Below are 25,747 nucleotides of genomic sequence, written 5' to 3'. Positions count from 1 at the left end.
CCACATGTATATATTAAACTACAAAGAGCAATCTTATCCCAAATTATTTAATTTTTCTGACAATTCTTTCTTCTTTTTATTAATTTTTAGGTATATGATACACATTTGAACAAATGTTAACACAGTGAATTTACCTCGTCATATAAACCGAAAATTGTATAATTATTTTGTTTAACAGTTGAATAGTGTGTAGAAAGTATGAAATAAATAATGCGACAAAAGCTTATTTTATCATTTGGGGTTCCTGGATGTAACGAGTGTGTGGCTCCCTTCAAAATAAATTAAAACTGAAAAAAAAATTCGGCAGTTTATAAGAAGAGCCTTGCTGCAAGATGCATTTATTCCATGTGTTATCCCTGTTTTTGATTTTTACTAACACACAGGTTCATGGTACTAGTAAGTATTTATCTATTTTTTTTGTCTATTTAATACAAAGGCCTAATTTTTAGTGCGTCGGTTCCTAGCTAATTTTTTATGTTATTCATCGAGGGGTTTTTAGTGCCTCTTTCCACTGAGCTAATTATCAGAGCAATGAGGAATTTTCTGGAATGAACTGTCGCCTATTTCTATCAGGGAAGCACCAACACTCAGAGTCGCTTAGCGTTTTCTGAATATGCTTTTAATTGTGAAAGACTCTTTCGTTGGAATTAAAGAATCCTTATTCATCTTTGTGAAAAACGGAGTGCTCAGTTATTTGATAGCGTCTTGCCACCCATGACTATTTGAAGGAAATAAAACGTTAAGAGATTTTTGGAGGATTCTTCCTGTATTCAGCAGAATTGTGGATGGTTCTGTTGAGTGTGTGTAGTTTCACTGGACACACATCGTGGACTTTTTTATCAGGGTTTCATATCGTTATCTCTGAGACTATTTTACCATGTAGTATTTCGGTATGTACCAAAAATTTCAGTCACAGTATTCGGTCCAAATAGAACGGAAAGATTTTTTTTGAAACGTAAATTCCAATCCGAAAATAACTTACTTACTTACTTACTTACTTACTTACTACTTACTGCCCTATACGCCATCGGCGCTAAGGGCAGCAACAAAGATTCTCCACACATGCCTGTCACGAGCTTTCTTTTCGATGTCTCCCCAGGTGTAGTTAAGGGTTTTAAGTTCGCTTTCCATCGTCCGCCTCCAAGTTGTTCTTGGTCGTCTTCGCTGTCTTTTCCCTTCTGGTGTCCAATGAACTGCTGTTTTGGGGATAGCTTTTCCTTCCATCCTAAGTACATGTCCTACCCAGCTCCAACGTCTCCTTCTTATTATCGTTCTCATGCTCTCCTGGTGACATTGGGCAAGCAGTCCCCCATATATAAGCCCTCCCCGAAAATACCTTATTGTTACTTATTTTTGCGGGAACTTAATTTCGCGAAAATGGAACGGGAATATTTCGCGGGACTAAATTTTCGCGATTTGGCCAAAAATACGTAATTAACATAAAAAAATACAATAGAAAACGTTTGAAATAAATTTTCGCGGGTCTTTAATTTCGCGATTTTAAAAAAAATTCTTTCTCTCTGCAGACTATGTGATAAAAGTGACCACATCCCCGAGACTTTTCGCCGGCACTGATGCACGTGTGTATGTTAATCTTGTTGGTGCCAATGGTGGCTCGACTGGTTCGATCAGGTTACATAACTCAATTTGGGACTTTGAAAGTGGACGGTAAGGTCATCATTTGTCTTTTTATTGCATGGTCAGACAATAAAATAATAAAAGCATATTTGTTCGCGATATATATGTCTGTGTCATTGAGAGGGGCTTTTTGGCCAACGCCTCCGTTGCTTAAAACAATGAAAATCATTTCAAAACTGAATGTGGACGATTCATTGGCAACACCTGGCCCAGGTTGTTCAAAGCACGATTAAATTAATCCAGGATTTTATTTCACTTTTAAACATTTCAGTGAGGTTTTCTCTTTATATTTTCCCTCCTCCAGTTTGGACGTCGATTTACCTCAAACTCCAAAACTAATAATTAGTGAAAACACTTTTATATCGGCTTTCGAACAACCCGGACCAGGAGTTCAACACCAAGTAACACCCAACAAGCAAGAGGAAATTTGTGAAAAGCCTGGAAAGATAAGTGTTTCTGGACGTAGCAAATTCTAGTTCCGAAACCTCTTGCGAGTGTTGCGTTTCAAAACACTTACCACAGACCAGAAAGTTTTAAATTCCTTTTGTAAGATATATATTCTATGTTTTTATCGAAAATCAGTAGAAATCATGCAGAGCGCACATGCATTTCCTTTTTTGTCTAAATCATCCCTGACAACAAACATATCGTGTTTTATAAAAGCTATAAAAAATTGTCCATAATGTTCGCTTGATAAAATGTATGCTATTTACAATGCTAAAAGGTTAAAAAGAGTAAAATTAAAATGTTGAAACCAAACGTTTTCGGCTGTGATGGCAACCCTGATGATGGTAAACAGCCGAAAACGTTTGGTTTCAACATTTTAATTTTACTATTTTTAACCTTTTAGCCTTGTAAATAGAATACATAGCTTTAAAATTGTTCTCATACCTCGTATCTGTAATTTTAACAACAGATAAAATAAAAAAGTGTTAGAGATCTTTGCGACTCGTTCCTGTCCTGTCTTCTTATTGTTGTTGTTGTTGTTGTTGTTGTTGTTGTTGTTGTTGTTGTTGTTGCCAGTGTTGTTGTGTTGGTTTTGTTTACCAGCTTCCTAACCGGATTCTGAAAATCCCAGAATAATCTATTTGGTTAGCTGTTGCGTCAGCTATTGTGTTTTTGTATCTCCCAGAACGGACACATTTTATCGAAGTGCGAAGTCCGTGGGGCATTTGAAAGCTGTCAAAGTGTATCACGATGGAGGGGGATTCTTCCCGAACTGGCACCTTGCCAGGGTGAGCTAAACATCGTTTACAGTTTTTTTACCAAAACTTTTTTCCTTTGATGAACATGGCACAATGTAGACCTTATTGTATGAGATTATTACAGAAATCAAGGCATTACAAAATTTACCCCGGTTTATAATTCAACATTTTAAGAAACCTATACACGTTTCCACTTGATTTGAGTCTCCCACTTGATGTGAGAAGTGCTCCATCGGTTGACACTTTTAAAACTAAGCTTAAAACGTTTTTATTCAATAATGATCTTTAGTATTATTCTTTTTTTTAATGAATTTTAATATTTTATAATGAACTTCAGTATTTTTTATGAATTTTATTATTTTTAATGAACTTTAGATTTTAAGAATTTAGTATTTTATCCTATTGTAATTTTAAATATTTTTACTTGTAAGAGCATTGAGATTTTTAATGTAATGCACTAGAAATAAATTATTATTATTATTATTATTTCCACTCACGTGACAAACGACCATATTGGTTTACTAAAATTAAACAAAAGATTATTTTGCATAAAAATAAAGTTTAATTCCCGGAGGAATGGTTTGGTTCACCAATATGGTCGCCATTTCTTTGTTTTGGAACACCAATATATTTTCTTTATATACGTGTGCTTGCTTTTTGCAGATTACAGTGCGTTTTAGTGGCTCACCACTGTATACGTTTTACTTCAACAAGTGGATAACAGCTAGGCGATGGTTTACAGCTTTCGGTACGGATGATTTGTGCAGAATCAGTCCGAATTCCGCGCCCAGAAACGACGTTCCCTTTGACCAGCGGCTAAGTCACCGCTGACCAAAAGAAATTGCACTGCTGACTGCATTGAACAAATCCATACTTTGGATAACTTACAATTAGTTACATATCGGATATAGAGGAAAAACTACGCTTTCTATTGAATGTAGGGACGGTATTATTCCTGTTTTCCATTATTTCGAGAAAACCATTTGACCTTGACGGGGTAATGAATGATTTGCCACTAATCGGATCCTGTGTTTTGCGTGGAGGATTCTGGGATCGCTAGGGGGCAAACATTGCAAGTCGCTAGAAGAAAATGTATGGCGAAAAGTTGTTTTGACGCTCAAAAATACGATTTTGGAGGGAGATCAAGGCTTTTTTACCAGTATTTTATCAAAAATGGATTTGGGCAATGTTGGTACGTTGAAAGTGTTAGGTTTTGTTTGAATAAACGTAAGATATGCGATAAAATCTACCGCTTTTATGAAGGTTTACATGTATTGTGAAATAGACATCGCGTATTAAACTGGGGTCTCGAAATATTATAAAATTGGAAATAGCTCAATAAAGCCCTTTCAGTAGTTGAATAATATTTAACGTTTGCACAAGCTGTAAATTTATTAGTCACGTCTTTTATAAACAAATAATTATTATGGCTTCGTGATATTAAAGGTGACAGACATTCACAGACTCCTACGATCGTGACTTTCAGTTATAAATTTCCCAATCGCTTTTGGATTTGGTCGTTTATTAAATCTATTTGGTTTATATACTAGTTTATAACGGGAACTATATCCTGTCAGCTGTATTAATAAGAAGTGTTTTAAGTTGAGTAGAGCCCTATCTGCCCTATCAATGCCGCCAGCAAATGTGTAGAGGTTGAAGGTCTGCGTAGTTCCCCGGTAGTACATTTTTACACCTCTGCACTGTATTTATTGTTATATGAACTTTATGTATTGGCTATTGGAACTGTTGTGATTTATCTTGGCTCATTTATATTTGCAAGATGTGCTTTAAATTTTTTCTGGAAGGACAAGATCTTAAATTTTCCGTCAAGATGTTCATTAGTGACCATTAGTACAGTTATGCGTGAATGTGTTGCTTCGTATCGCGGATGACATGTTTAGTTTTGTTTAGCCAAAGGCTGTTTAGCTTTACTTCGAGAAAGATATAACCTTGTTTTAGAGCCGGCCATGCTCATAACAAATCATCTTTATTATTCTTGGGCGGGTAGAGTCTTAATATTCCATCGCGAGGAAGAATCGTTTGCCTCTCTGGGTACCTTCGATAGTTATCACATACCGCAAACAGCACAGTCGGATGACAGTGATCGTTACCGGCCGGGCATATTACTAAAATTATTTGTATAACTTAGCATAGAAATAATCCTGTACACACGTAAATACAACCCAAAAGGCTTTATTAAGTAATTTCCTCCCGATATATACCTAACTTGTAATATTTCGAGACCATTTTAATTTGAGATGTCAATTTCAAAATAAACCTTACGAAAGCAAGGAGGTTTATCGGTAAACTTGATCACATATTTCACGGTTATTCAGTATCAACTATGCCCAAATCCATTCCTGATAAAATACTCGCGAAAAAGCCTTGATCTCTCTCCAAAATCGTATTTTTGAGCGTCAAAACAACTTTTCGCCATACATTTTCTTCTAGCGACTGGCAATGTTTGCCCCCTAGCGATCCCAGAATCCTCCACGCAAAACACAGGATCTGATTAGTGGCAAATTATTCATTAACATTTTACCGTCACATGCTTACACGATAGCGACGAATTAAGGGTCTCCCGCTCTCTTTGAAAGAAAGAAAAAGTAATCCTCCATGCGCCCCCACTCGCCCCTTCCTCCCTTTGAGCACACTTGGATTCTCCACTGCGCTAACATGTTTGACCAGGGATAAGTTCCTGTTTTAACATCACGTTGTCTTGCTTTGCGCTTGAAACATATTAGCGCAAGCTTTCAGTAATTAGAGAATGGGACATTCTTTAGCTTCCTAACGTTCTGTCTTCCGCAAAAGAGATGTCTTAACAACGTGAACAAACAGGAAGATTCTACAGTGATGACGCGCGCTAACCTCAGTAACCTGATATGTTTTTAGTGTCTATGATTGGTTAAATAAGTCAATTAATCGATTAGGAACCAAAATCCAAAATCAGAAATCATCTGGGAGACTGGAACCCAAGCATTCCAGTGTGCTTGCAATCCACCGTAGGGAAAAAGATGGCGGCTATACATTTTACCACAATACCTTGCGAACGTAACACAGTCAATAGGGCACAAACACAGCCACGTTTCTGCCAAATTCGTCCGTGTACTAACAACATTGTTCATGCCGGGTTTGAAGCTTTCAGAACTTTTTTGTTTGTTTTTATGAGCATTTTTAGCGTTTTCGCGCGCTAAGAATTGTAGGTAAATGTACCAGTCGCCATCTTTTTCCGTACGATGGATTAGTTCCACTCTGGTTTGCTTGTGGTTAACTTTTACTCTGGTTTGCTTATGGTGAGCTTTCAATTCTTAGTAAGGTTAGCACAATATGCAGAAATGGGTTCCAGTTGGCCAGCGGATTTTTTGAGTTTGAAGCATCCATTTAAATCACGACCCAATCAGATACACTATTCAGATCTTGGTAGCGTTGAGTCATCAATGTGTAATTTCCCGGCTTGTTACTTACGCTTGCCTTTCACGGAGCACAGACACTCCCGTCACCATAGACCGCCGAGATAGAAAGGGCGTAAGTACTTGTCAAGTGTTTATTTTTAAAATACGTTTTTTACAGAGCAAAATGAATGTCGTGCTGGTATAGCATTGTGTCAACAAGTCTGCATCGACACAAGAGGCAGCTACAACTGCGCATGTCACAAAGGATACAAGCTTGCGGGCCGCTATAAATGTGGAGGTAAACGAACGGGAAATAATGACGTCATCAAACGTATATATTCTCTCTAACATTGATAGGAGTTTTCTAGAATATATTTGAAGTTATGCGCGTTGCTGTTGTCTTGACTGATTTATGTTCAATTTACTCTGTTTCTTTTTAACTTCTTTTTGTCAACTTCTTTTGCTAAAACTAGCATGCTTCTTAAACAAGACTGAGATTTGATCCAAAGAGATAGGCTAAATGTTGGGGGGTGGGGGAGGGGGGTTTAAGGGGGGAAAAAGAAAAAAAAAAAAAAAAGGGGGGAGGGAAAAAAATTTTTTTTAAAAAAAAAAAAAAAAAAAAAAAAAAAAATATATATCCGAAGAGGGGGGAATAGGGGGGGGGAAAAAGGATTTTTTTTTTTTCCCAGGAAGAGGGGGAAAAACGGGGGGGGTTATAAGGGGAGGGGCTTATAACCGGAATTTTACGGTATATCACAAGCAGCAAGCATTTCTACGAATTTCAAATATTTTGATTTGCGGTACTCGCATGCTTCTTATATTTTACTATGTGATTTAATTTATTCCCATTTTTATACCGTCTTACTAAAAAGCTTCCGCGTTTATACTAACACAAATCAATTCGTCTTTCAGATGTTAACGAATGTATGATTGGACAACACAAGTGTGAACAGCAGAGTACAACTTGCAGCAACAAACAGGGAAGTTACACCTGCCAGTGTAAAAATGGATATCAGCCCGGTCAGTCGTTGTATAAATGCCAAGGTAAACCGGCTGTACATTTATTCAATCTTGCTTCATATTCTTTAAATAAAAACAAAAATATTAGGCTTTACAGTCTGTCAGAAGGACTCGTTTAATTTTTTCTGAATGTATTACATTTCCTGTAAACTCGATCCACTCTCGTTTCGTTTTTCAGATGTGAATGAATGTAAGACTGGACAACACAAGTGTGACAGTCAAACCACGATTTGCAGCAACAAACAGGGAAGTTATACCTGCCAGTGTAAAAACGGTTATCAGCCTGATCAGTCGTTGTATAAATGCCAAGGTAAACCAGAGACTTTGAGAGTAGAAAGGGTTGATATCTCATAGAAGGAAATTAATAGAAAGGCAAGTGACTGGGCCGGGCGCTGTTGGCAAAACTTCTTTTAACTGTTTTTACAGACAGAACTTCAATGCTTCCTTGCCTTTGCAAATGCTTCCAATTGCAGGGTATTGTAATGGAAAACTCTAAACGCGAGCTAGCATGGATTCCTTCACTATTTTGTTTCTGGAAGATGAAGCATGTAGACCTCTGCGATTCTGGGATCCAGAATCGGACATTTAGTCCTATAGCCGTATGATTAGTGGTGTAGAAAATCCTCACCAAATGCTGGGAGACTATACCCTACGATCCCACTCTGAGGGGGTGTCCCAAAACGCCTGGTTGCCTTATGTATTTATTGTAAAGCTGAAGGAATTACCCTGCTCAAATAAATCATTATCCAGTGGTATCTATCAAATAATCTTTTTACCTCATTTTACGTAATTGTCTTCTAAGTTTCAGAGAAGAATATAAAAAAAATTAAGCAGTATACTCAATCTACACTAATTCCTCTTTTAGATGTAAACGAGTGTTTAACCGGAAAACACAAGTGTGAACAGGAAAGCACCACATGCCACAACAACGTCGGCAGTTACACCTGCCACTGCAAAGATGGATACGAACCTGGCCAGTCACTGTATCAATGTGAAGGTAAAATCTATTATTAAATCTCGCCTAACGGAAATCCAATAAACCAATATTTAGCTTTAACTATAACTTTAAAATTCACCGCTTGTAATAACCATTTGTGATAGAGTCAAAAAGGTGATTATGATTCGTTAGCTTAAGAATAAAGTAAGTATACAAATACACGCTATGCAGTGCATAGCGTGTATACTTTGTTTAGAGTCGATTTTCCCCTGCCTCGTCCCCAGGCGTGTCCCCGCCTCGGTCGTGCACGGTTTGCTTGGCGTTGTGGGACTGACGTGTACGGTACGCTTGGCGTCGTGGGCCTGATGCGGCTCGCTTCCTAACCATCAACTCCCGCGCTTCCTGTTTTCCCGCCTTACCGCCTTAATCGACCGGCCGGCCGGCGTCTCGGGGACGAGACAGGATTTTCCCCTTTTAATAGTGTCCGTTCGTGTCATGGTATTATCATAGGCCCGCAATGTATGCAGATGTCTAGATATAAATGATTGATATTTCGATTTACGTACATTTCTCATTGGGTTGTTGCATTCTTTATAAGTTAATGGCATTCACCGAAAACGGGAGGTTCATTAAGCTCGGCACGGAATCTTTAATTTGGAGATTGCGTGAAGAACCAAGGGAGGCTACATTAAACTGTTTTTAGAAGCTAACTGAATTTTTTTCCACAGTTTTGTAGTTTGTTTGTTTGTGTTTAATATGGTGCTTTCCCTTTTCTGAATAACAGAAACTGCTTCTTTTTTGCTTAATGTCGTACACTTATTGTTTTTTTAGCCGAGCAATGTAACGCTTCTGTACCCCTTGGAATGCAAGACGGACAAATTCATAACCAGTCCATAACGGCCAGTTCTCACTACGCTAAATACCCTCCATGGGAAGCCCGACTAAACGCTGGGAACGCATACAGCTGGTATGCGGTTGGCAGGGATTTTAATCCCTGGATCCAGGTGGATCTTGGGAAGGTGACGTGGCTCAAAGGTGTGGCGACCCAAGGAAAGATGTTCACCTTATTTGTCAAAACATACAAGCTGACTTATTCGTCAGACGAGATCACGTGGTTTACTTATAAAGAACCGGACGGCAAGACCGACAAGGTAGGAGCCAGGACGAGTTGTTTAAAGCTCGATTAATTTAATACATGATTAATATAAGCGTGAATTTTGATTTACGTTTATAGTATTCCTCCACTTCCTTCTCCTCCTCCTTCTCCTTCTTCCGCTCCTTCTTCTTATTATTATTTTTTCGTGATCTTTGGCAGTAAATTCTTTTGTCTTGGGTTTCCTTAGGCCCGGTTCAGACGCCGTACTTTCAGTCATGAGCCGAACTCAATTCGAATTTGGACCGACCCAAATTGACAAAAGTACGCCTCTTGATTCAGACCCCGTACTTTTTGGCCGTTCCGAGGCCGTTTCTAATACAGTTCCAATAACTGATTGAGGTAAACTGCTGGCAAAATACATTATAATAATTTATGAATAAGGATCGGCACATGAAAAGTACGGCGTCTGAATCAAAGCCGTTCCAAAGGCGTTCCACAGGCGAAATTCTCGGCCAAGCCAGGCGGGAAGAATGGGTGAGCCGTTCCAAATTGAAATAGCCGTTCTAATTTGATTCAGACGCCGATCTTTTCATGTACTTAATTCAAGGAATTACCGGTTCGGCTCATGAAAAGATCGGCGTCTGAACCGGGCCTTAATTAGACCAATTTTCCATAGATCTTGAGAGTTTGGTTTTGCGCTCTTCATCGCTAGCAAATATTTTTATTATTGGCTCATTGCGTTATTTGCGTTTAATATCACGGTGGTTATCCATCGGCCAGTAATATTAACATTAAGGTGGCTCGACCCAGTTTTTTTCTAGCGATACCTATCAACTTTAAAACCCTAATTCTTAAAGGAATTAATGTCAATGAGATATCCACTATATCACATGAATTACACATAGACTGAACTGCAATATGATATAAATTTTTGGGAGATCGGAATGAATATCACGTGACAATGACGTCACACAGGTTTTCGCTCTGAATCGAATTTTAGCCCGTAACCGCATTTTCTCTCGAGATCCTCCACGCTACGTATACCTTGAGTGTTCAATTGCCTTCAGCTCTGCGGAGTTTCATCGAAATCTACAAGAGGAATTTTGAAATATCTTGGAATTTCTTTTTAGATGGTATAATTTATGCGTAAAATATAGACAAGTCTTCATATAAAGAAATTTGCTTCTTTTTTGATGTTTAATGAGAGGCTTTAGTCCTCAATCCTTTTAAAAATGTCCCATATCCGATAACCAAACCGTAAAAAGTAGGTAGACTTGTGCGATTTCGAAAAAATATGGAATATGTATGAATCATTGTGAAGCTCAATGTTTAGCTCTATTTACCAATTTTACGCCTACTTTCGCAAAAAAGCGATTATTTCAAAACTCGTCGATGAATTTTCTCTAAAATTTTTCAGGGTGGCAATTGATCAGTACACTAAACAATCCCTGAATTTCATGCTCATTGACTGAAACTTCTAAGGTTGTCTAACATAAACGCAAAATTGAGTAAATATTGAAGCGATCTCGTAGTTTTGAATAATTTTGTGCTCTGGGATTTCCTATTGTTTTGAGTTGAACACAACTCCGAATTCCTGTGCACCACGTGTGAAATAACTATGCTTGGCCACCTTCCGAAAGCTTTCCGAAATCTTTCGGAATATGGTAATATTCTCGAGTTCAAGTGAACAATAATGAATGAACGAAACTCAAAGCCGGTTATGTTTTGACGCCATTCCAGTCATTTACAAATTACTTGACAGCGTACTCAGAAACTGACCTCGTTTTCACTTTCTTTCTTTTGATGTTTAAATCTCTTTAGCGTAGCATTCATTACGGCGGCCTTTTTTGTTTTGCATTTCTTGTTCTTGGCATTTTTAACTTTCAACTCAGCCAAGACGTCGACCACACAAGAAAAGTTGTTGCATGACAATTTTTTTCCATTGTTTTCTTTAAAACGGACCATATTTCGGAAAGATTTCGGTAAGCTTTCGGAAGGTGACCAAGCGTTGTCATTTCACGCTTGGTGCACAGGAATTCGATGTTTTGTTCAACTCAAACAATAGGAAATCCCAGAGCACAAAACTACGAGATCGCTTCAATATTAACTCAATTTTGCGTTTATGTTAGACAACCTTAGAAGTTTTCAATGAGCATGAAATTCAGGGATTGTTTAGTGTACTGATCAATTGCCACCCTGAAGAATTTTAGAGAAAATTCATCGACGAGTTTTGAAATAATCGCCTTTTTGCGAAAGTAGGAGTAAAATTGGTAAATAGAGCTTAACCTTGAGCTTCACTATGATTCATACATATTCAATATTTTTCGAAATCGCACAAGTCTACCTACTTTTTACGGTTTGGATATCGGATATGGGACATTTTTAAAAGGATTGAGGACTAAAGCCTCTCATTAAACATCACTGAAAAGAAGCAAATTTCTTTATATGAAGTCTTGTCTATATTTTACGCATAAATGCCCTTTGCATAGGCGCCCTACAATACTTCTCCTGCCTCGGGATGTTTTTTACAGGATTTTTCGTGAACGTGAGGCTAGGATGTTCTGTGCAGCGGACGCCAACAAAGGGTCTATTATACCATCTAAAAAGAAATTCCAAGATATTTCAAAATTCCTCTTGTAGATTTCGATGAAACTCCGCAGAGCTGAAGGCAAACACCCAAGGTATACGTAGCGTGGAGGATCTCGAGAGAAAATGCGGTTACGGGCTAAAATTCGATTCAGAGCAAAAACCTGTGTGACGTCATTGTCGCGTGATATTCATTCCGATCTCCCAGAAATTTATATCATATTGTATTTCAGTCTATGTGTAATCCATGTGATATAGTAGAAATGTCATTGACATTAATCCCTTTAAGTATGAGGGTTTTAAAGTTGATAGGTATCGCTAGAAAAAAACTGGGTCGAGCCACCTTAAGACAAAGAAGTCGGTTACCTGATCTCAAATATGTGTCAGAACCCCAGTTTCTGCCACGTTCTTTGATCAGACTGTAAAACAGGTCCTAGGTTTGTTTCAGCTCGAGGCCACTCACCTTCCAGGGAAAGTTCGGAGGGAGTGTGAATGCTCAGAGTAGAGACACATAAAACATCCTAGCACCTGAGCGCCAACTTATAATTATAAAACCACTGAACCCCCCTTAACTGTATTTGTTTTCATTGAACAGATTTTCGAAGGAAATACAGATCCTTTCAGAGCGGTTGAGGTTGAGCTGGACAAGCCGGTTTACACCCGTTATGTTCGCTTGTATCCACAATCCTGGAACCATGGTGTGGCGCTAAAGTTAGAGCTGTTTGGTTGTAGACCAGAATAAATGACGCGTCACCATGGTTACGGCAGTCGACTAACTTAAACTGTAGCTTACTGCTTGTACACATATCATAGTTCTTGACCGCATTTTAATAAATGCCATTGCAAATAAACTTTCAAGCAGACTCATTAATTCATGTCTTTTCATTTGTGTCCTACATTAGTTAAATCTGAAAGTTAAGAAATGCTGAAGAAAGTTACAACTTTTGCAAATCTGTTTAAAACGTTCTTACTGGTTCAAAATATTTTATTTTTTCGTCACCCCGCATTCGTTTTGTTTTGTGAAGTCAGTGTTCACTATAATGGTCTATAATGGATGCGAAAAGTTTCTTGTTGTCAATTTTAAACGGAAATTAACAACCAACGGGCAAAGGAGTGATTCCAGTCGAACGCGTGCCAGTGAAAACGTTTTTTTTTTGTTTTCCTTTTTTTTTTGCCTTTCCAAATTTCGCAAAAAAAATGTGAGACCAAAACAACAGACGACAACAACATAAATTGTCGCAGAATCTGAAAACCACAGATGGAATTTTCTCATAATCATGATTTACAAATTACACATCCCGATCTCGCCCTCATCTCCTCCCCTGCTCGACCTTTTCGTTCCCCTTCAGGCACCTCCCTCCCTCCGTCTCCCTTTTTCGTTTCCCTTGAGGCGTCGGGAAGTATTATGTTTGCCAATTTGTCATTATCAATAACCAAGAGGTTATATCATATTCTCTTGCAATATCATAATCTGCATAATGCGTTTTCGTTTTTCTTTAGTACATATTTGACTGATAATTAATCCAAAAGAAAAGAGGGCGTTATTATTACTTATCTGCTTATCGCTGTGCCACAAGCTAATAACGCTCCTATAGACATTAATAAACTGTAAACTTATAAAGTTTACTTCCATGACGTGTTTCGTGCCTGGGTTTACCAATTCGGCCAAGTTTTTACCTGTACAGTGAGGATTCATTCCAGTTCAAGAGGTGGATGGCCAGTGACGGTGCAGTTGCGATTGTTGGTTTGTTGTTTGCTGCAGTTTCGGCGCTATCCGGGAGATGTCATGCTTGGTTGTCATTCCATGGATTTCCTTCCCATTGGATTCGTGCGGTTTGGCACTGCATTGTCGTCTTTCATCTCCCTTTTCTTAGCGCGTATTTGTTTGCGTTGTTAAATGCTTCGTTTTATCTCTATAAAATTACTTAATTTATACATAGCATGATATTAAGCGCACGTTAACAATAAAAAACAGATATCTCAAATTTACATATGTGTCGTTCGTGGGTGATCTCAGTACAAACAATAAATAGCATGATATTTAGCACACATAAATTTCTAAATTTACGTAACGCAGACCATTTTATGGATGATCTAACAAACTTGTCGTTTATCTGGTAATATCACTGATCCTTGAATGTGATTTATAGGAACAATATTCTATTTCAACTTTCACGAACGCAAAAAAACACGTTTCGTTATCCATCGGCTGTGGTAATCTAGACGGAAACTTATAAGTCTGCGATGAATTCAAGACTATCAATTAACGTAACCGAACAGCCAACAAGCATCACGCCAGTTCGTGGTGAAGTTTTGCTTGCCTTGATTGTCATAGACTTTATATTCGGAACAATAATCACTGTAGGAAACGCCTTTCTCTTCATCACAATCTACCGCGATCCTTGCCGATGCTTGCGCACACCATCTGTATTCCTCATCGCGAATCTTTCAGTTGCGGATTTTTTCATGGGGATTGTCAGCTACCTAAGAGCCGTCGAATTGATCTACAGATACAGTGCCTTAGGAAACAAAATAATTTCCATTCTAAACATGATCCAGTATTTCATTGGAGCTGTGTCTATTCTCGCTGCTGTATCGACGCTTATGGCGATGTCGTACGACCGGTATATTGCAGTTATTAAACCATTTCAATACCCACGGAAAATAACGAACAGAAGGGCGAAGGTTGCTATCGCTGTAATTTGGATAAACGCATTGGTTATGTGTGTTCTTCCAATTGTGGATGTGAAGAGGGAGAACTTTTTGCTGGCCTACTGTTACTCTCATTTCGTGATTCCATCATTTATTTTAACAGCGGTTTATGTGAAAATACATAAGGCGGTGGCCCAGCAAAGACATTTTTTTTTTTTTTTTTTTTTTTTTTCCCCCTTCCGACTATTGTAGCCATATAATAAAGGATCTTAAAGATGCCCGGGCTGGCCTGTCAGCAGCCAACAGAAGAAAACGGTTAGAGAGAGAACATAGGATGGCCATTACTTTTGTGTTGATCCTTTTCATATTTTATTGTTCATTTTTACCTTACTTTATCAACGTGCAAATTTTGTATTTTTGTTCTTGTCGAACCTCTTATGCGTACAGTGTGTATCATTACATTGCAAACGAATTTCTCACTCTAAGTTCCACACTAGACCCGTTCATGTATGCATGGAGGCTGCCACAGTTCAACCGCTCTCTTCGTTTTTGCTTTCGAAGGCAGGAAGGTAGAAATGTTGTGGCGACGTGGAACGGAACATATTCCAACCAAAACCGAGCCAGTGGCCAATGAGCAATGTCAACAAGAATTAATGACTTACATTTTCCGTACATTTTTAAGAGTGCCAATTAATAAGTTATGCCAATAACTGGTCAATAATTTGCTTGTTTTTTGACACCATAATGGTCTTAGAAAGATTCGCTTTTGACAGCATACAGTTCTCCCCATTGATTACTTGATTGAAAGATCCAACAAGCTTTTTATATAAGTTTGAAAGCCGTGAAATTTTCCTGGTTCAAATGTGGCATGCAACATCCACGAGGTGCTATAGTATAGGTTTATACCAACATTTTTTGAGCTAGTAGCTTCCCTCCTAACTGTTGATGTGATTTCTAAAACACGCTGATTGATACCTTTTAAATGATGTATAATCCTACATGAGCATTGAGTTTTTATTTATCGGTGATAATTTACGTAACTCATTGAAAAAGACCATTCGGCTTCAGACTTAACTTAGTAAAAACATGTAAAGAGTTTATCTGCAAACCAATCTTGCCTTAACTAATAAAGTCCAGGTCTTAAATAAACTCGATGACAATAGAAAAGGTTTACAAAAATTTCATCCGACCTTAAGAAGTTCAAAAAAAACACGCTCAATACTTAGAAAATGATTGCTGCAAAACATTTAATTAGCGAGGCGCGCCCCAGGGAAGGGGTAAGCCAAGTATAATAAACATAGGAAGACGGCGAATAGGCTCTGGGTAATCACCCTAGTAATACCCTGATAATGAATGTAAAATAATGCCTCAACTTTTTTAACCCAAACGATAAGCAAAACAGCCTGTAAGATTCTGAAAAATATTTACTGAAACAATGTCAGTCCGTTAATTTTAAGATTTTAATATCTCTAAAGGTGCTTCAATCATCTTTCTCCCAAGACTGACCAGCGAGAATTCACGAACCCAGAAGACTAAAGGGAATTTAACTTAAACTCCTCAGTATTAATGCAGGATTGGTCAAATAAACTAACTCGGCAAAATTTTCTGGAGAGAAAATTGCTCTTGACAGAGTTATTGAAGAAGGAACATTTCGCAAATAATAAAGGTTTAAATGCGTCCGCCATCTTGGTGCATTGCTTCTGTACGCCAAGAGACAATGGTAGCCAACTGAAAAGGCACTTAGCTGAAAAGACAAAAATATTGCAAACTGACCAAAAATATTGCGTTTGCTTACTTCAGTTTTACATTTATACACTGTTTATAGGCTTGTTGTGTATAAAAGTCGATCGATACAGTGAAAATATTGGATTTTGTACCGTGCGAAGAACAAGCTCAGTATGGAACACTCTAGACACGTGAACATTTGTATGAATTTTGTTACAATGCTAAAAGAACGACGTGTTAGAGGTTTAGATTCATGAGTCTTCAATAGGCCTTATACATGATTACGTCATATGCTCAAAATTCACCACCAAGCCTCGTTTACGCGAAATATTTTTAACCTTCGGCCACCTTCATGCAGTTTTCACGTGGGAATTCTTTTCATCTTTGCTGCTTAGGGAATTCGTTCATGATAAAATTTGCGAGCTCGCACATTGAAAGTGAGGCTTGGTGGTGAAACTAGCCACTCTGACGTAAACATGCATAAGAGCTATTCAATGACGCCAAATTTAAACCACCTAATAACAAGAAGTAATCCTGGATAAGCGAAGTGTATTGGTCTCTTTAAAAGTGACTTTTCAACGTCTTACATGCTCTTCAACACGAAGCTGAGAAATAATATTTAATTACATTCCCAAAATCTAAGAAACACAGCTGTCTATAAATGCATTTCTCGGACAGGTGGAAACTTTCTCATAAGCATGAATTTAAATGAATTATATTTGCATGTTTTGTCAATTTGTCATCATTGGTAATATAATTTGCTGTTCGTAACAATGCCTCTTTCAGTAAATAGCCGTTTTTCATTTTTTATAGCATCATTCAAAAAATACAATGGAATAAGAAAAAAATTTGATCAATGAACGACAAATATATGGCCAATCTACAAATTAATAGGCTTAAATCTGGCAGATTGGCTATTAAAACGTTTATAACTGAATGGCAACTTCAGGTTATACAATTTACTTTAATGACGTTGCCCCGGGAAACTTTTAATTACTTTTTATCGCAAATGAAATATTCAAATCACGTTTATAGAGAAAAATCACGAATTTAGTTGCGTCATGGATGAATTATCTAAAAACTTCCAAATCCGGTATTTACTGCAGGTACGAAAAAGCAGTGTTCATTAAATGCGATCGCGATCTTCAAAATTAGAAATTACATCAGAGTCTTACAGATTCAACTTTCACTAACATAAAGAGATCTTGAATCTGTTCGGAGGTCCATCGGGTGTGGTATTCTAAAGCAAAGCTAACAATTTTGCGATGAATTCAACACTGCCCACCAGTGCTAGCGAGCAACCAACAAGCACAGCCCAAGTTCGCGGAGCCGAACTTCTTGTGTTCATAATTTTTGACTTCGTGTTCGGTACAATAACCACTGTAGCAAACGCCTTTCTTTTCATCACAATCTACCGCGATCCTTGCCGATGCTTGCGCACACCATCTGTATTCCTCATCGCGAATCTTTCAGTTGCGGATTTTCTCATGGGGATTGTCAGCTACCTTAGAGCCGTCGAATTGACTTATCTCTACTATGGCTTGGGAGATCTTCTCATTATCAACATGATCCAGTATTTCATTGGAGCTGTGTCTATTCTCGCTGCAGTGTCGACTCTTTTGGCGATGTCGTACGATCGATATATTGCGGTTATTAAACCATTTCAATACCCACAGAAAATCACTAACAAAAGGGCGAAGGTTGCTATCGCTGTAATTTGGATAAACGCATTGGTTATGTGCGTTCTTCCAATTGTGGATGTGAAGAGAGAGAACTTTTTGCTGGCGTACTGCTATTCTCATTTCGTGATCCCATCATTTATTTTAACAGCAGTTTATGTCAAAATATACAAAATGGTTGCCCATCAAAGACAGGAACTCAAAGACGTTCGAGCAAGCCTGACAGTAGCTAACAGAAGAAAACAGTTAGAGAGAGAACATAGGATGGCCATTACTTTTGTGTTGATCCTTTTCATATTTTATTGTTCATTTTTACCTTACTTTATCCAAGTACAAATTTTGTATTTTTGTTCTTGCCGAGCCTCTTATGCGTATAATGTGTACTATCTTGTCACGAACGAATTTCTCTCTGTGAGTTCCACGGTGGACCCTTTCATGTATGCCTGGAGACTGCCAAAGTTCAATCACTCGCTTCGTTTTTGCTTTCGACGACGGAGGGACAGAAATGTTGTAGAGCCGTGGAACACAACTAGTGCTAACCAGAACTTAGCAACTGGTCAATAAGGGGAAGGCTTTAAATGACAAAACCTTGTCATGTTTTGCAAGTTTATTGCGAGATACGTTTACTTAATCTTTTAATTTGTAAGTCAATCTTAATTTTAAAAACAAGGTGGTACAATACAAAGAGGTCACGACGAAATGGAAATTTGTCCCGGTCTTAAGTAGTTCGATAAAGATCTACGGTTTCAACACACTTCATGTAATTAGTGTTTATAAAATTTTGATCATATAACTAAGACCCACCTAACGGGCGCTCTACTGATCGGTTTTATTGCGTTTTGCATAAGGCTATTTAACATTTAAAAAAAACAGTATGGCATATCACACAGGCTTCGTAAACCCACGCGCCATTTTCTAATAACTTGTGAAAATAACATATTTATGAACTCAAATTGTGAAAACTTCACTCTTTATTGACAATTCATCGGTAACTTCATTTCGAAATCTCAACACAAATTAATAGTCACGTGATCACATTACACTTCGACATCAGTGACTTTCCACAACAGAGGACAATCTCGTTTTGCTTTCTAATGGCGGGGGAATAAAGCACCATTTGAAAAAATAATTTGTCGGATTGTAAAGCTAAAATGCTGACATATGTCTTAAGTTGTGCAGAGAATACTATTTAGTGAATAGTCTACGGATTGGAGCTGGATTTTTCCCTTTTTTCCCACAAACAGGCCGAAAAAATTTTCTGCCTTCGCCGGCTCCAACATAAGGACGGCGCTTTTGAGTAAAACGACATGCGAGCTTTAAGGCTGACTCAGTAAGAGGACTATTGTTCAAGGCCGATTTACACTAGCAACCCAACGGCAAAATAACGTAAAGAAAAGATCAGTTCTTTCTGTATGTCATTATTTTCCCTTCGTGTCACGATGTCATGTTCATACTGGTGTGAACCAGGTCTAACCGAGTAAACTGAAATTTGCAAAAGAGTCTGACCTCGCTTGTTTCACGCTTCACGTGCGTTAAACACGCGCGTCGCACGCTCTATAGTGTTGGTCCAGCGAGAAAAAAAAAAAAAAAATTTTTTTTTTTTTTTTTTTTTTTTTTTTTTTTAAAAATACCTACCAGCGAGGGAGCGCGAAAACAAACCCGTTCAAGTGCAGTCTGTCTACACTCGACATCAGCACTGCATAGCAGTCACGCTTGTTATATGACATATATGAGGCATATGGAAGACCAATCAGATTCGAGAATTTTTATAGATAAAATTATCATGATAGTACGTGATAGCAACTTTATTCAAGCTTGTTAAACGCTGCCAGCAATGAAATATAATAGATTTAGGCAAGCCTAAAAGCGGAGCTCTCAGTTATTTATTTTTTCAGTACTGGACTTAGCAATAATGTTTCCATTCTGATACATAGGGCGACCAAGACCCATATGCATAGGTGCAAGATAAATTTAAATTGCATCTTTCGGTAAAACAAACTCAAATGGATGTCCGTGAAATTTTACGTTCGCAGAGAAACGAAAACATTTTTATGCTTACGTAAAAACAATTTGCTATCGCAAAAAATGTTTTTTGAGGATCTTTATTTAACGCAGACCACTTTGTGAAGGGTTCTTTTTTGCATGCCAGCTGTTGGTGATCTCTTTTCATGAAAACTACCTATAAAATAATAATTTTTTATGCGATTTTTTAATTTCCGTTAATTTTTTTTTAATTAAATATTTTATTAAAAAAATTTTCCAAACTTTTCCTAAAAACGCGTTAATTTTAATACGCGTAAATTTGGTTCGCGTTGTTAAAATGCCTCGTTATATTCCTATAATAAGGTATTCACAAATTTGCATGATTTTTTTACAAGATTTAAGTTATTTTTTCGGGTTTCTGGGTTACTTTAAGACGTTTTCTTGGTTCCATTCTGCAATCACTGCGCAAAATATCTTCATTTTTCCGCAATTCGTCATTTGCACGTCACCCATAGAGGGAATTCGCGCGGAAACAAACACACACTATTGATAGGTGTAGAAAATGAGTAATTAAAACAATATCAATATAAAATCGTATATCACTGCAAATTGCATTATGATGTTATTATTATATTTATTTAAAGATTGAGATTTTTATTATTATCATTGCTGTTTATGGGGCATCTAGCAATGTTAAAAAAAGTTATTATTTTTTTCGAGGTTAATTCAAACGCAAAGGATATGTAAACGGCTGCGTAACTGAAGTCAGAATCCATAGCCTGAATTTCAATAGATGCACTTTGGCGGGAAGTATTACTTTGTAGCACTTCAACCGAAGTTTCCTAGCGTTAAAAGGCGTTTTTACGATAACGCACGAAACTTTTTCTGCTTTCTTGGCAAGCAATTAGTATCGTCCTATACCATATCTGTATTTCAAAAGTGCACTTACCGTATTTATTCGATAAAGCGCCCTGGGCGCTTATTAAATTTTGGACCTTGAGAGTGGGCGCTTATTCGAGGTGGGCGCTTATTCGGGCTGGGCGCTTATTCGAGGCTGGGCGCTTATATAATTTTCACCATTTTCAGCACGTAGTAACTTTATTTTGCAACAAAACAACAAATAATAACAAACCTTGATTATGTACCAAAGCAGAATTTTAACTATTCACTGAAGCTTTCTTAAAATACTAACAAAACTCGGTCTTCGGGGAAGTCTGTTAGTAATACTAAGTCGAATTCAATCTCATTGATACTCCTCTTGTGGACTTCAGTTTCTTGGGGGAGGTTGGTGGGCGCTTATTCGAGGCTGGGCGCTTAATCGAATAAATACGGTACGTGTTTAAAAAAGTGAATGTTTGTCTCTCTAGTATCTACGAGTTTCGGAGCCAACTTAACATTTCAGATGGCGTGTAATTTTTCCCCCTGAAAGCTTTCTATTTCGGCTTACTGATTTTCGAGCTTAGCAAAATTTTGCTTTATAACTTGGCTCTTGTGATGGAAGATATTATTTCCTGAAAACTTACACACTTATAAGCGACAGTTAACTCGGCTAATTGGTTTCGCCCAGTTTCTTGATTGCATGTGATTGTTACTCCAAATCTCTTTATGATGCGTACAATCAATCCATTAGTTGAGTATCTCTCTCTCTTGAAAATTCGTTTTCCTGTATTTTGTAACTCCCTTTTGAGAACTCTCTAGCCGTGATCCTGAAACGCTTTAACCAGGAAATGAACTACTTCCCTTCTTAAAATAAAGCGAAAAAGCTACACTTAAAATGAACGTTGGTGTAAAAACACATCGCACGAAAGTAAACTTAAAGCGTGTTGCCCGATTAAAGACTGAAAATCCTTTGCTGCTGATCAAATGTCTCCCGCTCTCAGAATTCCAACTCAACATGGCTTTAAATGGCACAGAAACAAGCCCCACTAATTCCACCAAAATCAGGTCCGTCAGTGATTCATTGCCCTCAAACCTCAAACCTTACATGGGATTTTAACGAAACAACAATTCCCTGGATTCTATTTCCCATCACATCCATTTCTGCTCTCGTTACCACTTTTTTGAACGCGTTGGTAATCCTAGCCGTGAAGCAAATGAGAGAGCTAAAGAGAACATCAAATATTCTGTTATCTAGCATGGCAATTGCAGATCTTCTAACGGGTGCAATAACCATGCCGATAACTGTTGCTGCTGATATATTAATTATCCGCCAGGCATCTTTTCCTTGTTTCTGTACATTACACTTTGCGACTGTATTCTCCACGTTTACGTTTGTGTCGTCTTCTCTATATCATTTGACATTTATTGCTTGGGAGAGGTACGTGGCGATACGAAAGTGGATTGACTACAAGGTTATCGTTACAAGTGGCCGTCTCAGAAAACTCGCAATAGTCGCTTGGCTGTTAGCGGCTTTTGCTACGTTTCCACCTCTTGCCATGGGAGTGGCTGGCGTGGACCAGAAAATTAAAAAAGCCTGGCATTTCGGTGGGAGTGTTGTGGTAGCGATTTGTTTAATAATCATTGGGTATTTCTACATTATGGTTTACCTTGGAGCACGCAAACGTAAAATAAACGAAATCAGACAAGACTCTGCTGTAGCTAAAGCGAAATTCGAATCCAAAGTTGCCAAGACCTGTGGCTTGATATCAGCTACCTAGCCTGAATTTCAGACATCCCTCCTTGGTCGCCTACTCCCAGAGAGCGTCTGAACACATTTGGCTCTAATGCCGTCCGGTGACGTCACTACCCGAAAACCGGGTAGTGATTTTGATTGGTTGATTTAAAAATTATTTGCAAAATTGATTATGACTGAATTTTACCGCGCGAGAATAGTAATTTGAAAACGTTTGGAAAGAGTCGAAAGATTTCACCTTCCCAGAAATGAATTTACTAGTCATTTACCTTGAGTTTATTACTTTATTAGTTTATCTACGGATGAGAATAGTAACGGAAACCGATAGGTTTTAAGCTGGCGGCATTCGTCGCTTCGACATGCAGTGTTTTGCCAATTTATACGTACATGTATTCTTGTTTTGTCAACAAAGCCACTCGACGCTTATGTCCTGCAGCCTCGATGAGCCAGTGATTTCTGAACTCAGTTCCCACGGTCAAGTAGGATATTTGTATTGCTCCGTCTTGATGCCTCTGTAACCGTCAAAATTGATTCATTTAAGTACTCACGAGTGTGTTGTATTTGTCCGCTGCGTCACATATTATATTTTGTCGCTAGATAACTGAGATAAAGCAAATCAGTTCAGATAAATCGGTTCCGAAAAAATAGCCTGCAGTCGATTAAAATCTCATTCATTTTCGCGTCTTCAATATTTACTATTAAAACAATTTGTTGCCCTGTATCCATTATTGAAGCGATTTTTCTTTCACATTTCATGGCCTCGACAGAAACTTTTCCGCATGAATTAAAACCAAAGTGTAGTGACGTCACCGGACGGCATTAGAGCCAAATGTGTTCAGACGTCTCTTCTGGGAGTAGGCGACCAAGGAGGGATGTCTGAAATTCAGGCTATCAGCTACCCTGATACTCTCGTTCGTTCCAGGGATTGTTGCCGTTGCCTTAGGAGGCGTTTTCCAAGTTCGTCTTACAAGTAAGGCTGTAAGATTACTGGACACTCTGATTCAGTTAAACTCCCTAGCGAATCCACTGACTTACTTCTACAGAGACCGCCGTTTTAGGAATGCTGCGCTAGAGCTGTTACTGAAGTCAGAAAACCTAAAGCAATCCAGCCAACAGTGGGTGCCGCCGCGCCCCCGCCCCGCCTCAACTGCAAAAAGCGGAAGAAAAATACACCAGCTTAAAAAGAGCAGCATCCTGCGATCCAGCTGTGGTTTCATGTTGTGGTCATCGAAGGTCTCATGGAATATCTTTGAAAAGATCGATGTCAGCTCCCACGCTTGATCAATACAGCGGCTCCTTAGATGGTCTACAACTACAGCAACCCTCGACCATGGGAGTAACAACCGCAGCAATCCATACCGAAAGCGGCGGGCGATGTCAAGCGAAAACTGCAAGTAATCGGAATTTGCCGCAAGATACCATCACTCCTCAAGATACAGGCCACCTAGGCTACCTAGTCCGCGGCAGAACAAGATCGAAGTCCATGGATGTCAGTGCTTCCACGAAATGTACCAATCGTTCTCAAATGTTACAACAGACAATTCAAAGACCGACATCGGCGCCATTACTGCACAACAAACGTAACTATTCTGCAAAATTAACGTCAGATTCTGAATTTACAACAAGGTCTTGAAAAGTGGTGCCAATCACTGGAACATGAACACATTTCAACTTCAACTTTTTTCAAACATGAAAAAAAAAGAGACCGTACGCGTAAAACTGAGTAGTGACTACTCAGTACCCAGTGACTTTATGTTTCGGCGGCATGAAAAATCAAGCTGAATTACATTGGCGTTCGCAGCCTATAATGTGTGCATGTGTTCAATTTACTTTTAATTTGAGTTTTCGTTAACAATAATCCACTACAAAAACATGCTTTTCACTTGCCTTGTTGATGGTACAAACGTTCAGAAAAACGATCGGTTGTATTTTCTTTAGATCGTTTACACTGGAAACCATTCATGAATCAGAAATAGCCGAGTAGCATTCTAGGCAATAACGAACATATTCTGAAAGAGATGTAGCAACACAACTCTGTGGGACAGGCGATTAGACGCGATAAATAAGCGTATAGTACGAGGAAACGCGAGATTGTAAAATTTGGAAATTTCCGCTGAATCCGCATCGAAAAAATACTCAAAACTATCAATGCAAACTAAGAATTGCGATCACTTTTTGACTATAAAACATACACAAATTTTATTTTTAATAATTATAAACCTTTCATGTAAGTTGCAATCACTTAGAGTAATCGCAATTTATGCAAGTTATATATGGAGAGAATTTACAATAAATTTTGTGCTTGAGGCAAGTGAGAATTCGTATTTCACGTTACGGTGTATGCAATAAAACAGCTTCTTTCCCCATCCGCCTAACGAAGGTGCTAAAGCGTGTCCAAGCAGCCGTTCGAAGACATTCACATTTCACTAGTATTTCAGATTGTATTGCGATTGATTTGTGATTTTAAATTTAGGAATAATAAGCAGTTATTCATCAATATCAATTTATGCCCGCGAAATTTTACGTTCGCAAAAAAACGAAACCATTTTTATGCTTACGTTCAAACAACTTGCTATCACAAAAATGAAACTTTGGAATCTTCATTAAACGCAGAACACATTGTGAAGAGGCCTGTAGGGGTAAAATAGTAACTGGGCAAATTTTCATTGGGAAAATGAGATTTGGGTTATTGGGACTTGGGTTAATGGGACTGGGATTTGGTCGCTAGAATGGGAATCACAAACAAAAAACAATGGGACTGGCACTGGGACATGAAAAATTTGGGAAAACAATAGGCTGAGAAAATGCGATTTGCGCAAAATTTGGGCTGGGAAATGGGATTTATACCCTCCCCCCCCCCCCCCCTTTAAGGACTTCAGGACCCTCTGTGAAGGGTTGTTGTTTACATGCCAGTTGTTGGTAATCTCTTTTCATGAAAACTATCTATTCAAAAAATTTGCTTTTGTTTTTTTATAAGATTTAAGTTATTTTCTTGGGGTTAATGGTTCATATGACGAAAAGTTTTTCTCTGAGACGTTTCTCCGTTCCATTCTGCAATCATTGCGCACTTTTCTTTTCCCTTTTCGTCATTTACACATCTACTCATGACAAAAAAGCAAACTTTCCGTTTAGTAGCTACACGTGCTGTGTATTAGCATAGTTGGTTTGAAGTACTACTTTAGAGCACGCAGTGAATCAGGCC

The 25,747-nt window shown here is 38.2% G+C and overlaps 4 protein-coding genes across 4 annotated transcripts in view; 3 read left to right on the top strand and 1 right to left on the bottom strand.

The window, feature by feature from the left end:
• Positions 1–25,747, bottom strand: part of LOC144653237 (uncharacterized) — an 80,881-nt gene that overhangs the window by 37,387 nt on the left and 17,747 nt on the right. The window lies entirely within an intron of this gene.
• LOC144653232 (uncharacterized) lies at positions 252–12,739 on the top strand. The gene is made up of 10 exons (XM_078513179.1): positions 252–396; positions 1,527–1,668; positions 2,771–2,873; positions 3,507–3,591; positions 6,414–6,533; positions 7,148–7,279; positions 7,434–7,565; positions 8,121–8,252; positions 9,024–9,343; positions 12,470–12,739. The coding sequence occupies exons 1-10, from the start codon at positions 333–335 to the stop codon at positions 12,614–12,616; spliced, it is 1,377 nt and encodes a 458-aa protein (XP_078369305.1). The 5' UTR covers positions 252–332; the 3' UTR covers positions 12,617–12,739.
• Positions 14,111–15,160, top strand: LOC144655061 (trace amine-associated receptor 365-like). The gene is made up of 2 exons (XM_078515282.1): positions 14,111–14,729; positions 14,788–15,160. Exons 1-2 carry the CDS (start codon positions 14,119–14,121, stop codon positions 15,158–15,160), a joined length of 984 nt encoding a protein of 327 aa, XP_078371408.1. The 5' UTR covers positions 14,111–14,118.
• On the top strand, positions 17,211–18,581 carry LOC144653239 (trace amine-associated receptor 365-like). Its single transcript, XM_078513189.1, has one exon. It carries the CDS (start codon positions 17,517–17,519, stop codon positions 18,492–18,494), a length of 978 nt encoding a protein of 325 aa, XP_078369315.1. The 5' UTR covers positions 17,211–17,516; the 3' UTR covers positions 18,495–18,581.

The sequence above is a fragment of the Oculina patagonica genome, chromosome 5 (genome assembly GCF_052425735.1).
Source record: "Oculina patagonica isolate OP01 chromosome 5, crgOcupat, whole genome shotgun sequence".
NCBI classification, from domain to species: Eukaryota; Metazoa; Cnidaria; class Anthozoa; order Scleractinia; family Oculinidae; genus Oculina; species Oculina patagonica.
This window is presented reverse-complemented; position numbering and strand designations above follow the sequence as displayed.

What these genes read in the sequence shown, in the direction of transcription:
- LOC144653232 (XM_078513179.1), top strand. Translation starts at nt 333, where the DNA reads ATGCATTTATTCCATGTGTTATCCCTGTTTTTGATTTTTACTAACACA. An exon ending in CGAACTGGCACCTTGCCAGG is followed by an intron (nt 2,874 to 3,506) that starts GTGAGCTAAACA and finishes TGCTTTTTGCAG; the next exon opens with ATTACAGTGCGTTTTAGTGG. An exon ending in GTCGTTGTATAAATGCCAAG is followed by an intron (nt 7,566 to 8,120) that starts GTAAACCAGAGA and finishes TTCCTCTTTTAG; the next exon opens with ATGTAAACGAGTGTTTAACC.
- LOC144655061 (XM_078515282.1), top strand. Translation starts at nt 14,119, where the DNA reads ATGAATTCAAGACTATCAATTAACGTAACCGAACAGCCAACAAGCATC. An exon ending in AAGGCGGTGGCCCAGCAAAG is followed by an intron (nt 14,730 to 14,787) that starts ACATTTTTTTTT and finishes TAGCCATATAAT; the next exon opens with AAAGGATCTTAAAGATGCCC.
- LOC144653239 (XM_078513189.1), top strand. Translation starts at nt 17,517, where the DNA reads ATGAATTCAACACTGCCCACCAGTGCTAGCGAGCAACCAACAAGCACA.